The sequence below is a fragment of the Lemur catta genome, chromosome 16 (genome assembly GCF_020740605.2).
Source record: "Lemur catta isolate mLemCat1 chromosome 16, mLemCat1.pri, whole genome shotgun sequence".
In the NCBI taxonomy this organism is placed as follows: Eukaryota; Metazoa; Chordata; class Mammalia; order Primates; family Lemuridae; genus Lemur; species Lemur catta.
This window is the reverse complement of record NC_059143.1, coordinates 6,669,633-6,686,175: the sequence shown is the minus strand read 5'-3', so window position 1 is coordinate 6,686,175 and position 16,543 is coordinate 6,669,633. Positions and strand designations below refer to the sequence as shown.

The following is a 16,543-nucleotide window of genomic DNA, read 5'->3' as shown; positions in this document are numbered from 1 at the left end:
ATGAAAGTAGTTAAATAGTGAAATTGCTAAGTCAAAGGAAATGCATATTTAAAATTTTTTAAATAATCTGAAAAACGTAAAAGGAAAAATCTCATTTTAATTTGGATTTCTATAATAATAGTGATGATAAACACTTTTCTTGTGTTTATAAGAAATTTATGTGCATTTTTTGAATTGCCAGATTCACTCTTTTGCCCATTTGGTTTGGTACTATTTTTAACATATGAGTGCCCCTCTTCATTTAGTCTAGATTTTATTTCTCTGTCAAAAGATTTTCACTGTGGCTTATTTTCAGCTTTCATTATAGTGTTGTTTATTATACTATGATTTTATATAATCATATCAATTGATCCTTTCATTTATGGGTTTTTGGTTTGATATTTAAGAAGGCCTTCTCAGTGTTATAGGAATAATACTATATTCCTATATTTTCTACTTTTCAAATTTGGTTTTGTTTTGTTTCTACATTTAGCCCTATTATACACCTGCAGTTTGTGTCTTTGTTTGGTGTGAGTGGGGAAATGTGTGATAAACAAGATCGATTTCAAAGAACGAGATTTAAAATGTGCATTATCTATTCTAGAAGAAAATTTGACTTTATCAGAAACCTAAAAAATATACTTTCCCTTTGATCTGATAGGTCCACTTCTAAGGATTTATCTTATGTATTTAATCATGGATGTGCATGAAGATTTAGTTGTAAGAATACTTTTTTGCAGCATTGTTTCTATTATTTAAAAACTAGCAATAATCTAGATCCCTAGTAATAAGGGCTTGGTGAAATAAATTATGGTATATTCAGTAAGTACAATACTATGTTGTAGAAAAGCATAACAACAGAGGGAATTATTTTCACATTAGAGGAGGCAGGTTAAATGTTATCCATCCAAATTTTGTAAGTATGTGGGGGAGGGCCAGTAGGTATTATGCTGGATTCTTCAAATTATTATATCTGAGTGGTGGGATTATGGATAATGTTTATTTTCTTTTTTGTGTTTTTTAATGTTTTACAGTATTTATTTTGTGAACATGTAACCTTTTTATTACAAAAGTAATTTTTTAGTTAAAATAAGTATTAAATCCAGTAAATATTATATCAGCTTAACAGAATAAAGACTTTAAAACATAAGGGGTTTTGTTTACTGAAAGACCAATCAAGCTTATTAATATTTTGCCTCCTTTTACCATCCTTTTTCGTAGTTTAGGTGATTGTAAATTATATCAAGTTTATGTTTATTGAATAAAATTAAGTATATAATACTTTTGTCACATAATTTAGTCCAGTGGAAATACAGTTGACCCTTGAACAATACTGTGCAAGTCCATTAATATGAAGAATTTTTTTGATAAATATATTGGAAAATTTTTTGGAGATTTGCAACAATTTTTAAAAACTCATAAACTATGTAGCCTAGAAATATTAAAAAATTAATAAAAAGGTATATCACAAATGCATATTTGTAGATACTAGTCTATTTTATCATTTACTACCATAAAATATACACAGATGTCATAGGAAAAAGTTAAAATTTATCAAAATTTTAGTAGAAAGGATATCTGCCAGAACAGGTTTTTAATGTAGATTAAAGTGCCCTATTCTGGAGAATAATTCCACAGAGGACATTTATTAGTAAGGAAGAGAAGTGAGCACCAGGATTTAGGATAGTAAGGTATATATAGGCTAATTTTACTTTGTGCAAATGCAGTTAAGTTTATGATCAAGACTGCCCTATCTATAAAGCTGCTAATTCCTGAGCTTTGATGGGACAAGGTAAACACCAGGGTCAGTTAAGAAGGCCTGGGCCAGAACCCTTACTCTGGATTGGTTCCATCATTGCTTTGTCCCTGATGTCAGAAAGCTTGCTAATAAGGAACTGCCTTTTAAAATTCTTTTGATATTAGACAATGCCCCTGGCTATCCAGAACCTCATGAGTTCAAAGGCCTCAAAGTAGTCTACTTGCCCCCAAACACAATGTCTCTAAGTCAGCATCAGATCAGGGAGTCATAAGGACCTGTAAGGCTCATCATACATGGTACTCCATGGAAAGTATTATCAACACTACAGAAGAGAACCCTGATAGAACACTGTGAAAGTCTAGAAGGATTATATCATTGGAAAAGATGGCATCATTGTAATAGAAAAAGCTGTGAAAGGCCATGCATGGTGGCTCATGCCTGTAATCCTAGCGCTCTGGGAGGCCAAGGAGGGAGGATTGCTTGAGGCCAGAAGTTCGAAAGCAGCCTGGGCAAGAGTGAGACCCGGTCTCTACAAAAAATAGAAAAATTAGCCAGGCGTGGTGATGTATACCTGTAGTCCCAGCTACTCAGGAGTCTAAGGCAGGAGGATTGCTTGAGCCCAGAAGCTTGAGTTTGCAATGAGCTATGATAATGCTACTGCACTCTAGCCCAGGCAACAGAGTGAGACCTTGTCTGAAAAACAAAGAAATAAGCAAACAAAAAAAGCTGCAAAAGCCATCAAGCCCCAAATAATAAATTCCTGCTGGAGAAAACTGTATGTGGATGTTGTGTATGACTTCATGGGATTTACCACAGAGCCAGTCGAGGAGATCACGAAAGAGACTGTGGATATGGCAAAAAAGATAGTGGGTGAAGGGTTTCAAGATATGGATCTTGGAGAAATTCAAGAGTTAATAGACACCAAAACAGAGATAATATTAATAGAAGATGACTTGATGGAGATGAGTGCTTCTGAACCATCATCAGGCGATGAGGAAGAAGATTCAGAAGAAGCAGTGCCAGAAAACAAGTTGATAGTAGACAGCCTGGCAGAAGGCTTCCAATTACTCAACTGTTTTGACTTTTTTTTTTTTTAATGACTGTGGACCCTTCTATGATATGGGCACTGAAACTAAGGCAAATGGTGGAAGGATTGGTGCCATATAGAAACATAAACAGTTTTAGAGAAATGAAAAAGCAAAAAAAATCAGAAATTACAGTGCATTTTTGTAGTTACACCAAGTGTGCCTGTCTCTCCTGCCTCTCCTAACTCCTCCACCTCTTCCACCTCTGCTGCTCCTGAGACAGCAAGGCCAACCCCTCCTCCTCCTCCTTAGCCTACTCAGTGTGAAAGTGTCAGGGATGAAGACCTTTATGGTGATCCACTTCCACTTAATGAATAGTAAATATATTTTCTGTTTCCTATAATTTTCTTAGTAACATTTTATTTTCTCTAGCTTGCTTTATTGTAAGAATATAGTATGATACATACAACATACAAGATATGTGTTAATCAACTGTTATCTGTCAGGCTTCCAGTCAACAGTAGGCTATTAATAGTTCAGTTTTGGGTAAGTCAAAAGTTTTGTGTGTATTTTCAACTGTATGGAGGTTGGCATCCTTAACCCTCATGTTGTTCAAGAGTCAACTGTAATGTTACCTTGAATGAATCTTCAGTAACACTGGTGGTGTTCTTAGGTATTTATTTGCAGTAGCTGCTGCTTTACTCCTTTTTCCTTTTGTGCCATGTGCAATTTAGAATTCATATATCACACATAGGTTATGTATGTGAAAAGCATGTATCTTGAATTAATGCAAGTGAATCATATGTTAAATTAATATTCTAACTTTAGGTTGGACACCACTGCATGAAGCTTGCAATGTTGGATATTATGATGTTGCTAAGATACTTATAGCAGCTGGAGCAGATGTTAATACACAAGGTTTAGATGATGACACTCCACTCCATGATTCTGCTAGTAGTGGGCACAGAGATGTAAGTATGATAGAAAAAAATAATAATATACATTTTAAAAATATAAATTCAAAGCATAGTAATTTTGTTCAATTTTTAGTTATATGATCTTATGTCATAATTTCATTCATTGCTTGATCAACTCATCTATATTTTATTTTTCCTTTTTTCTAACTACTAATTCATAGGTTTAGCCATTATCTTTTCATAAAATAATCTACTTAATTTGATAATTGATTAAACGGTTTGGCAAAATTTTCATTTGAAGGCATTCCACTATCAGACAACTAGAGATAGTGGTTAAAGCATATTTTACATACAATAAAAATTTTACGGTGTTGTGCTGCCTATCTTTTAAAAGGCATTTTACTTTAGTTGAGACAAAAATGGAATTTGGAGTGAAGATCAGTATGAGTTCAGTTCTGACCTGGCCAGCTTATTAGTGTGTGGTCTTGAACAAGTTACTTCTCTGAATCTCCATTTCCTCATCTTTATATAATAAATCATACCTATCGAAAGGGGACATTTTGAAGGAAAAAAGATTGCATGTAAACACATATTGAAATCTAAAATGTTATAGAAATGTCAGGGGTAAAAGATTGAGGTAAAATATTTAAAAGCTGCCTTTATGTTGGTGTATTTTAAAGTTCAAAATATTTTAGAACTAAAATTTTGGAATTAAAAATGCTGTCTTTCTCAATTAAACATTTTTATATTTTTCCATGTTTTTCAATAAAGAGTTTTGTCTTGAGTGAAGACAAATGTAGCCTGTAAATATCAATTTTCCTAAACTGGTGCTTGCTTAACATTGGACTGTTCTTTCTGCTTGGTTGGCAATTTGTACAAACCTATGTGATAGCACATCCTATGTTATATTTTACTGATGTTCTTGTCTCATGTCATTTTTCCTGCACTAGACTGCTGAAACCATGCATACAGGCATTTTGTGTTGTTTTCTGTTATTGACTCTGGAACTGCTTGTCACATACAAAATGCTCAATAAATTTAGCATGAATGTATGTGTAAGTAGATGGATGGATGAATGGCTGACCAAGGATGAATCATCCATAAGGCCTGACAATATATAGGGTACTTTGCCCATTTGTCTGAATTTATCAGAAATTGATTTATTTTCTGGTTATGACATATTTTAAATACTGTACTTTTTGCCCTTTTTAAAGCATTATTATTGATAGTTTACTAAAGATGAATAATTTTCCTTTAAATGTGATATCTAAAGGTTTCCTCATTTCTCAGTATAATTTAAAGAATTATGCCTGTGTGACTAAGACATGATTTCTGTGAGTACACGTTTCTAAATATGCACATAACTGCAAAATATTTCCAGAACCTGACCTTTGAGCTCATGCATTTACAAGGACTCACACTATTGCCAGTCTCTTTCCAGAGAGAGACTGGCACGCTATTTTCAAGGGACCTTTGGTTTTCCTCCTACTAACATGCCTGGAATAGTAGGAGTCACAATTCAAGAGCTGTTGAGAGCTGTTGTGTCCTTGTTCTTTTACTTGTGCCTAAGGAGGAGGGAAATGAGAGCTACCAAAAACTCATTTTTGTATATCTGTTCCGTGTATTATGAACCTCTACCAGGATTTCTTTCACTTAGTAATAGTCATGACAGCTTCAACTATCTGTAAAGCATTTCTAATGTGAGAGAAGCAGAAGGGTAACAGATCTGTCCGCTCTAAATTATTTAGAGTAAGAGAGAATTAACATAACTTATTAAGAACCTAATTTTGACCCACCATTTGCAAATGTATAGTAGTTCATAATACACACGTTTATACTAGCCTTATTCCCAGTTCTATTTTAGGTACGTTTTTGTCTCATTTTTACCTAGTTCTAATTTTTTGCCTGTTATGTTTTAAGCAACTTTAAGTTGCCTTAAATCCCTTTTAGAATAATTGTTTGCATATGCAAATGGTCTGTAAAATGTGATTTGTTTTAGAGTTTCTGTAACATGTTTGAATGAGCCAACTGTACCTGACTCATAGGCATGTAATATTAATTAATGACTTGCTGATGGGTGGGTGTAGAAAGCTTTCAGCAATATCAAGATCCTTTATTCTGTTTTCTCATTCTAAGGCTCTAGTCTAAGGTAATAGCCCAAAAATGGAAAAATTCAACTCATAAACATTTTTACTACAGTATTATTTATAATGATTAAAAATTTTTTTGCTTCCGTTACTTTCTCAAACCCCATAAATGACAGTAAGGAGAAATTTTAAAGGACATAGACCCACAAAGACAAAGAACAGAAGAAACAGAAAACTAATATTTTGGAAGGTGAGAATTAAAGGAATGAGCAGCTACTGATCTAGAACAGGATTTTCTGTGAAGCGCTAAATAGTAAATATTTTAGGCTTTGCAGGCCGCATGCTGCCTCCTCTTCCTCCCTTCTCCCTCTCTCTCTTCCTCTCCTTTAACAATCCTTTAAAAACATAAAAACTGTTCCTAGTTGGCAGACCAGATTTGGCCCACAGGCCATAATTTGCCCACCTCTGATTTAGAAGAAACCAGAAAATTGAAACCAAAGCCATTACAGCCCAGAATTCTAGAGCAGCTAAAGCTCAGGAATTGATGGCACCAGTTACCTCTGGAAGTGCTCATTAACATAGGACTGGAGGCTGTGCAGTGGCTCATACCTGTAATCCCAGGACTTTGGGAGGCCAAGGCTGGAGGATCTCTTGAAGCCAAAGGTTCAAAACTAGCCTGGGCAACATAGTGAGACCCTATCTCTACAAAAAATTAAAAAAAAAAAAAAAATTAGCCAGGAGTGGTGGCTCATGGCTGTAGTCCCAGTTACTTGGGAGGCTGTGGCAGGAGGATCCCCTGAGCCCAGGAGTTGGAGGCTTCAGTGAGTTATGATCCTCAGCACTGCACTTCAGCCTGGTCAACAGAGGAAAACCTTGTCTCAAAATAAAACTCAAACAGGACCGGAAATAGAGGATTGGATCAAAGTATTTTTGGCCCTCATATCTCCTTCCCAAGCCCAATGATTCCCAGCCCAATAATTGCACCTCTCTACCCCCCACCCCACCCCCGTGGATGACTGAGATATGGAGATAAGTGTTAGGGGTGATTTGTTCTTCATCAGCAGACTTGCAAAGCTAGTTCATCTTTTAAAATTACAAGGTTATATAATTTGATAAAAATTAATAAACAAGGGAATAAAATAATAGTAGTTGAGATCATGAGTAATTTGTTTTTTTATACATTCTTGAATTTCAAACTTTCTATAATCTAGAAAAATTTTTCATTCATTGTGAATCTTCATTCTTAAATACTTTGATTTGTTAGCAATTCCTATTTTAAATGCATTTACCTCTAATGGCAAATGCACTTACTATTCATCTGTTTCATATTACTCATTTAAACATTCTTTAAAAAGACATGATACACTTTCTAAGTACCAGAAAACACAGTTATGTGTTGGGAATATAGAGATGAATAAAGACTTGATCCCGTATGAAGCTTATAGTCTAGAATAAGAGGGGAAATGCATTAATAAATTGTAATATGAGTTTATGTTTGATAGCACATATCAGTGTCATTGGAAATAAACAAAGATCAAAAATAAGAAGAGATGGTTAGGGAGGCAGAATCAATAATGTTTGGCCACCTCTTTGATGTAGAGTATGAGTGAGAAAGAAGAGTTGTTGATGACTCCCAGGTTTCTGGCTTCAGTGATTAGGCAGATTTTGGTGCCAGTCACTGAGCATGGAAACAGATAAAAGGTCAAGGTAAAAGTTTAATGAACTCTATTTGTGTCCTGTTGGTTTTAGGCTTTTGTGTTACAATATACATATAATCAATTGGATGTATCCAATGAGTATATGAATATTTGGATTTGGAGCTTGAGAGCTGAGAGAGCAAGCAAGAGAATAAAAATGAATGAATGGGTTGCATAATTGTCAATTCATACAGTGTTTACTCCCAAGAGATGATGCATACTTGAGCATAAGAAGGTAGATCAAGAACAGTGCTGTAGGGAAACCATCACTGGTTTAGATATGTACAGCTCTTAGAAGAGCCATTTTGTAGGATTGATGGTAGCAGAGTTGCAGGTAGAAGAATGAAGTGTCAGTAGAAAGTCATGGTTGCAAGGGCAAACATCTTTTCAGAAGCTTGACTTGTGAAGAAAAGAAAATTTAGCTAGGGGATGGGAATGTATATTTAAACAAAATTTCTTATTTTGCCTGTGTTTCTTGTCTTTATTGCCATTTTTTAAGGTAAAAGAGACATGAACTGGAAAGATTGGCTTCTAGAAAGGAGCCAATCAAAAAGAGGTTAAAAAACATAGAAAGGAAGAAGATGGGGAAAAATAAAAGCAGTGAAATGGTGACTAACTGGTCCTAATTATTTGGAGCCTGAAGCTTATATAATCGTATTTGGTGGGGAGACTGAGTGATGGTTCGTGCCTATAATCCCAGCACTTCAGGAGACAGAGGCAGGAGGATCACTTGAGGCCAGGTGTTCGGGACCAGCCTGGGCAACATAGTGAGACCCCCTTCTCCACAAAAATTTATAAAAATCAGCCTGGTGTGGTGGTGTGTACCTGTAGTCCCAGCTACTCGGGAGGCTGAGGTCAGAGGATCACTTAAGCCCAGTTCAAGGTTTCAATGAGCTATGGTGATGCCAGTGCACTCCAGCCTGGGCAATAGAGCATGACCTTGTCTCTTAAAAAAAAAAAATTAAATAATTTTGTGGGGAAGGAATCAGGGCCTCTTTGAGAAAAATTTCAACATCATGAATACAAAATTAGATAGAGGGGCCTGTGAAAGTGAAGGGCCTTGAAGTTTAAGCTTGTTAGTTCTTGTTTTTTTGTTTTTTACTTATTTTTTTTTTTTTTAAATACCAGGTCTTGCTATGTTGCCCAGGCTGGTCTCAAACTTCTGGACTCAAGCAATCCTCTCACCTTGGCCTCACAAAGTGCTGGGATTACAGGCATTAGCAAGTGCACTTGACACTAAGCTTCATTAGTTCTAAGTAAATTGACATGAGTTAATGATAGTTAAAATTCCTGGGAGATGGGAAAGAGTAAGATCAAGGGCATTGGTCGTGATATATTAGCCTTAAGCATTCCCTTCTCAAAGGGAAATACTTCCTTTGAGATTCCTTCTAGAATATCAATTTCAAGAGGCCAGAGAGCTTGTTGTTATTGTTCATTGATTTATCAGCAGAACTTGGTACAGTACTTATTAATAGATACTCAATAAATAATTGTTGATTTTGTGATGAACAAGGAAGAAAAACAATGAGATTAAGTGCTAAAATAGCCCAGTGTAAATTTTAAGGAAGAAATTTCTTTATAGTTGATAAGGTCATCAGATTGGGAGTCAGGATGTCAGTCAAAAGGGAATTTGAAGAGAATAACAATGATTTAGAATAGACACTGGGGAATGGACGCAGAGTTGTTGAGAAAACAGAAGGGTATTAGGGATATTATCAAGAGAATGGTCAAAATGATACAATCTGTGAAGGTACTAAATCTTCCTACTATTTAATGTTACAGATAGTGAAACTCTTACTTCGTCATGGTGGAAATCCTTTTCAAGCTAATAAACATGGGGAGCGTCCAGTGGATGTAGCAGAAACAGAAGAGTTGGAGTTGCTACTAAAAAGAGAGGTGCCTTTGTCTGATGATGATGAAAGTTACACAGGTTTGTTTCAGATAATCTACATTCAACTGTTTGACATGGTATTTGATAGAAAATTCAAATTGGTTTAAGAATACATGAAATGTTTAAGTACCTTAGAATAATGCTTACCTACTAGCTAACAATGATGAAGTTAGTAACCTAAGTATTTGCTACCCGTACCTTGTGTGAATGAGTCATAGTGACAATGCCCTGTTTCTATATTTTTCCACACAAATTTCTCAACTATTCCTTTATTACATTCAAACCTACTGCATAATCTTTCCCCAGGCATAGCTACCACAACTGCCACTCTGACTTCTTTTCATCCTGTTAGGAGTTAAGGAGCTACTAACCAAACCCTTGATATCTTTTGGCATTCATGAGTCATCTTTGCAATTTTACTTCTGTAATTTAGATGGTTGAATTCTGGTCATTGTTGCAGGGTAGGGACAATTACTTTACAGTTCTTAAAAGGAAAGATCCAAAAGAATATTTTAGAAAGTTTTTGGTATATTTGGATTTAAATATAAACAATTAAAAATATAACAAAAAAAGACCTTTCTTGTGTTAAAGAATGTTGTCTTTATACATATTGGAGGAGTTAACCATATTTCAGGCAAAAATCAATGAAAAAGAATTTTACCAGTCTTAGAAATGGCCTTGCCCTCACAAAATCTTAAAAATTCCTGTAGGCAATTAGGTAATGTTAATTTTATATTACATTACACATGAGGGAATAAAAAATAAACCGTACTCATTATAAACTCAACCATTGCCATAAGGTAGTAGAACAACATTTATAGTTTTGAGGCAGAAAGTTCTGCCCTTTACTTTTATATAATACAGCTGAATTATCTTCTGCATGGAAAAGCAATGGAAAGAGCACACCTTCTGAAAATAACATCCTGTATTGCCTTGTTGAGCAAAATTTAATTCTAGATACACTTTAACTGATTAAGAGATGCTAAATTGTGAACAAATGAATAAAGTCATGGAATAAAAGTTTTGGCAGTGATCACTAACTACAAGAGAGATGTCTAAATAACTGTGGTAAATATTGTCAAATTGATTATAAATATCAGATCATATTTTAAGGAAAAATGAAAAAGTAATCTAAATATACACATTTGACATCACATACGTATTAATTTAGAAATATCAAATTAACATTTGAAGAAATGACAATAAAAGTATAGTAAATTCATGTTTCAAATTGGGAAGGTTAAATGATAACCATTTTTCTGTGATAATTGAAAAAATAACAGTTAAAAAATGCTTTTGAAAACACAAAAGCAAAAATTTACAGTATTAACATTAGATAAACAATTAAAGCCAGAAAATATTGCATGGCAAAAAGAGGGCAATTTTGTAATAATAAAGGGCATATAATACAAAGATAAAATTTTATCACCTTATGAAATACCACATAACACCATCCAGAAATATGAAGCAAAAATTGTTAGAAATATAAGGCAAAATTGACAGAAACAATACTAACTGAAAACTTTTAACAGTTTTAACAGCATATATAATTCCTTATTAAACAGAAAGTCTCAAAATTGTAGACATTGTATGCATAAGCATTAGTACTTACAGTATGAAGCCAAAGTTACGCTATATTCAGTAAAAGTTTATAGTTAACATCATTAAACTTACTAAGAATGAAAATAAATGAGCTTAGGAAGTCAGGAGGAGGAAGAAAAAATAGATGCAAAGAGAAAAGCAAGATATTAATAAAGAGCAAAATTTAATGATTTAGAAAACAAATTTTCTAATATTTCTAAACAATATTATAGCAGGATGAAACTGAATTGCTTGTCTGACATGATTAGACAAATGTCTAGCATATCTGATCAAGGAAAAAGAGTGGAAATTCATAAACATCGATAGAGAGTAAGAAAATTGATAGAGCCACAAAATGTAAAAGAGTTTTTCAGACTTTAACAGAATACTGTATATAGATCTTACCAAAAAAAATTAAAAACATGGGCCCAGCACAATGGCTCACATCTGTAATCCCAGCACTTGGGGAGGCTGAGGCAGAAGTATTGCTTGAGGCCAGGAGATCAAGACCAGCCTGGGCAACATAGTGACACCCCATCACTATAAAAAATGCAAAAATTAGCTGAGTGTGGTGGTATGCACCTGTAGTCACAGCTGCTCGGGATGCTGAGGCAGGAGGATGACTTGAGCCCAGAAGTTCAAGGCTGCAGTGAGCTGTGTTTATGCCACTGCACTCCAGCCTAAGTGACAGAGTGAGACCCTGTCTCAAAAAAAAAAAAAAAAAAACCTTAAATGATACACACAAACTTGGAGCAAGCAAACAGAAGGAGACAGAAAGGAGAAAGATTAGAAAATAGAGAGGCAGGTGCAGGTACAAATTGTCATGCTGTTTTAACTTGTCTACAGGTATAAAAGCATAAACAACTTCTTTGTTAAGCTAGTAAAATTCTGGGAAAGGAGGCCTACAAATAGAAAAATTGCAGAACAGTTTCCATTTTAATACCATGCCTAACATACAGAAATGCTCAATAAAAACTGCCCTATAAAATTGGTGAAGATGTTTTTTTAAATAGTATTTAGATGTTGGTGAGTTCGCAATGAAGCTGGCCTCATACACTATTGTTGAGAGTGCTTTCTGGAAAATGGTTTGTTAATAAGTGTGAAAACTTCATAAAGATGTAACCAGAAATGCTGACAATATACATATGTTAACATATCTGTTAACATAGTAGTGCTTATAATAGCAAAAAATTAGAATAACCTAAGTGCCAAAAAATGGGCAGAGAAATAATTTTTTAAAAGTATGTGTATGTCGTGCAACCAGTGTGTTTGTAAATTTTTCTAATGGTATGATGCCTTCCATATAGTGTCTGTACCAAAATATAAGGTAACCTACATATTGTAAGAATTAAAAAATTAGAAGTTTTGTGACCTAGTTGTATAAACTATATAGAGATACAGATAAAATAGATTTCTATTTACAGTATGAATTTAAATATACACATTTGACATCACATATGTATTAATTTAGAAACACTGTTTTCTTCCCCCTCTTATGAAATGGTTTTTTGTTGTGGGTTTTTTTTGTTTTTGAGACAGGGTCTCACTATGTTGCCCAGGCTCCCCTCGAACTCTTAAACTGGAACAATCCTCCTGCCTCTGCCTCCCAAGTAGCTGATACTACAGGTGCATACCAGCACACTGGGCTTGAAATGTTTTTCTAAAAACGGTTCACATATATTTTGACATAATTGTTTTCATCATCACCAGAACCTTTTAGCCATCTAATGGTTTTTCATCTTAACTTCCATATGCACTCTTATATACATAGCACTTTTGAAATCCAGGTATATGATACTGCTATGGGAAAATTATCCCAAATTACAATTACCCATTTAGTATTTTGTGTTCTTTATAACATAATCACTTACACTACTCTGTTTTAAAATCTCCATATTTTATTATGAAAATATTCAAACATAGCAAAATTCAGAGAATTATACAGTGAATGCTGTGTGCCCATCAACTACACTTTTTGCTCTTTTTCCCTTATTATATATCTAACTATGAATGTATCTTATTTTTTGATTTGTTTTATAATAAATTGCAGGCATCCCTAAATACTTTAGCCTGCATTTCATTAACTGGAGTTCAGTATTTATAATTCCTTTTTTGTAGTATTTGCATTTTTGAAATTTATAATTCCTAAATATAACATTCTATGAGTTTTACAAAATGCCTAGACCTACATAATTTAACCCCCTCAAGTTACAGAATGTCTCCATCATTCCAGAGAGTGCATTCATGCTCCTTTCTAGTCAATTCCCGCCCCTACCACTGATTATTTTACAGTCATCATAATAAAGATGATTAGACAAAAATCGCTGATGGCTAATAAACCTAGAGGGAATTATTGATGAGAAACAGAATACTTAATGACTTTTTCACATCAGAAACAGGGGGAACAAAAACCAGTGATTCTTGGTGGATAAATCCAGCAGCACCTAAACTGTATGGTCAGTATAAACATCATCAAAGGAGGGAGAAATGCATATCATGTGCCACGAGATGAGATCCTGAGAGGGATGTAACATCACTTTGTGTTATTCCAGCTGAGAGTGCATAATCATGAGGAATGTTCTTTTTTTTTTTTTTAAAGCCAATATCATGTTATGAAAAATTAACAAATGTTAATGTCATGAGAGACCAATAAAGGTGGTAGAAATATTTCAGACCAAAGAGATAATAATTAAAGGCAATGCCTGCTCATAGACTGGATCCTGTACTGGAGGGCAAAAATGATTATAAAGGACATTATTAGATCATTTAACAAGGAATATGGATAGTAGATTGGTGTTGTATCAATGCAAATTTATAAAGTTGACAACTGTACTGTGGTAACAGAGAGTATCCTTATGTCTTAGGAAATACTTCTTAGGATATACTAACTGAAGTATATATGGTAATAGGTCCATACTGCATGTAATTTACTCTCATACACCTCAGGAAAAAATGTGTACATATATATGTGTGTATTGTATAGAGAAGCAAAGCAAATTATAAAGCAAGGAGGTTAAACATTAACAATAGACAAATCTGGGTAAAGGATTATATAGAGGTTAGTATTTTTTATTTTTCTAACTTTTTGTGAGTTTGAAATTAATTCCTAATAAAATATATATACAAATACATAAGATTTTCTTGCTCTATTCATTGAAACTATGTAAAAGCAGTGACTTAAGACATATACCACTAATCATTCGTAGTTCCCAGATTATGATCTTTTTTTTTTTTGTGAGACAATCTCACTCTGTCACCCAGGCTCAAGTACAATGGCACGTAGTTCACTGCAGCCTCTCACTCCTGGGCTCAAGTGATCCTCTGGCCTCAGCCTCCTGAGTAGCTGTGACTACAGGCATGTGCCACCACACCTGGCTAATTTTTTTTTTCTTCTTTTGTAGAGATGGGGTCTTGGTATGTTGTGCAGGCTGATCTCAAACTCCTGGCCTCAAGTGATCCTCCTGCCTCAGCCTCCCAAAGTGCTGAGATTACAATCGTGAGCCACTATACCAGCCAGATTATGATCTTAAAATGTTTACTACTACAAGAAAGCTGAGCCTTCTTAAAAGAAGATGATTCCAAATTTGGGGCAGGAAATATATAAAATGAGCTTGGAACATCTTACCATTGCAGACTTCAAGGTAGCTATCAAAGACGAATATGAAGTCATGTCAAAAGGCCTAGAAGACAATTTGGAGCAGTTTCCTATTAGCCAAAGATGGGACAATGTAAGCTTCTAAAATTAATTTATCATTATTAGAGGATGATAGAAAACCAGTTTGTTATCTTAAAAATTAGGCAAATAGCCAGGCACCGTGGCACATGCCTGTAGTCCTGGCTACTGAAGAGGCTGAGGCAGGAAGATCCTTTGAACCCAGGAATTTGAGGCCAGCCTGGGCAACATAATAAGACCCTGTCTCTTTAAAAAATAAATAAATAGATAAATCATATGAAGAGAAAAAAATCATTTATTTTGCCTTTCCTGTATGAACTTTATAATACTTGGGTAATCTCATCATAGGTAAGAAGAAGTGTCTACAAGAGTACTCCAGCTTAAAAAGTGAAAAAGTTAAAGTACGACCATTTTGCATCCCCCAGTTAGTTAATATATCTGAGCGTTGAACATCAACAGTTGCTAACGTTAAATAAAAAGAGACAAAGAAAGAAAACATTACATGCCCCTGATGAAAGAACTTAGTACACTCTCACTATGGCCTTGTCAAAAGGGTCAAACCTTAGTGTCTTCAGTCCTGAGGATCCATCTGCCAGTTTACAGAAAATGCCAAGGTCAGAGGAACATGTTGAACTATACCAAAAATATGCAGTCAGCGAAATCTAGATTGTGGGAAACCCAAACAGCTTTGGTTCTTCAACAGAAAACCTTATGTGGAAAAGAAAAAGGAGTAGAACCTATAGAAAAAAAATAAAAATGATTTAAAAGTCATTTCAAACGTTTTAAGAAATGGGCAAGACTGAAAAATTAAACATGTATTTAATAGGTGATTTATTCTTCTCTGAGAAAATATACAAAACTCAATTAAGGCATGGCACATAAAAGATCCAGGATATTGGCAAACTTTGTTTTTTTAGTACTAAGAAATTCTTAAAATTATATTTGTTAAGGGAAAAGCCTGATATATATTCCATGATTTTGAGAAGGGACCAGCAGTAGTCAGGGCTTCCACTAAACTATCACCCATCCAAAGTGGGAGTAATTATAGGACGAAGAAGAGGACAAGCGGGTAATGAATAGAGAAAATACAACACTGGTAATGGATTGACATTAATATTTGAAGGAAGTAATGTTAATTGAATGGAGCTAAAAGTAGGCAAAACTGTTAAGGTAGCAAATTTACTTTTAGTATCTATTTTCACTTCACTCTAGTAAAAATGTAAATTCCTTAAATGTTTGGTATAGAAACATTGCTCAGTAATTGTTTGTTGAACTGGGATAGGGGACTGGCCCTTAGGGATTATGCCAGGACTCTTCATTCCCTCATAAATCCAAGGAATAGCTGAATCTGTAGGCTGAGTTCATCATTAGGACTGGGAAAGGATGAGAAGACCTGGAACTAGAGGATGGGAGGCTGCCTCCTAGCACCTCAGCTGCTTACTGGCAGCCACAAGAGTGAAGGCCACTTTGCCTTCCCCCACTTGCAGGAGAGCTGCCATTTGGACTACTTCAACGTTAGGTTCCAGTGAGCTGACAACCCTCCAGAGTTACCTAGAAATGTGAGAGAATGATCAATTTGAACAAACAAAATGTTAATGCAGCTGAATAAAACTATTAGAGGAAACATAACTTCAACAACGATTAAAAAATGGGCACTTAAGAAAATTCCAGTACAGCACAAAAAGACTTTTTGGAGCTAACAAAACATGATTATACAACCAAACAACTCAGTAGATGAAGTGAGAAATAGTCACTGTTGAGACTTAAATTACTAGACTGGAGACTTCAATTATGAGATGGAAAAATCAAGTAAAATCTTCACAACATAGAGCAAAAATACAAAGAGTCATGAAAGAAAATATAAACAACTTAGGGAATAGATCAGGAGACCTAACAGAGCTAACGTGAATAATAGATATTTATAGGAATTTTGA

General features: G+C 34.6%; 1 protein-coding gene across 10 annotated transcripts in view; it reads left to right on the top strand.

The window, feature by feature from the left end:
• ANKRD12 (ankyrin repeat domain 12) overlaps window positions 1-16,543 on the top strand; it is a 113,979-nt gene that overhangs the window by 55,721 nt on the left and 41,715 nt on the right. For 8 of the 10 annotated variants that reach the window (XM_045527252.1, XM_045527250.1, XM_045527254.1 and 5 more), the window contains 2 exons: window positions 3,592-3,734; window positions 9,247-9,394. In XM_045527252.1, the coding sequence (XP_045383208.1) occupies window positions 3,592-3,734; window positions 9,247-9,394 (291 nt within the window). Of the gene's footprint in view, window positions 1-3,591; window positions 3,735-9,246; window positions 9,395-14,370; window positions 14,665-16,543 lie in introns of those variants that run through there. The other 2 variants (XM_045527258.1, XM_045527260.1) reach the window with 2 other exon arrangements.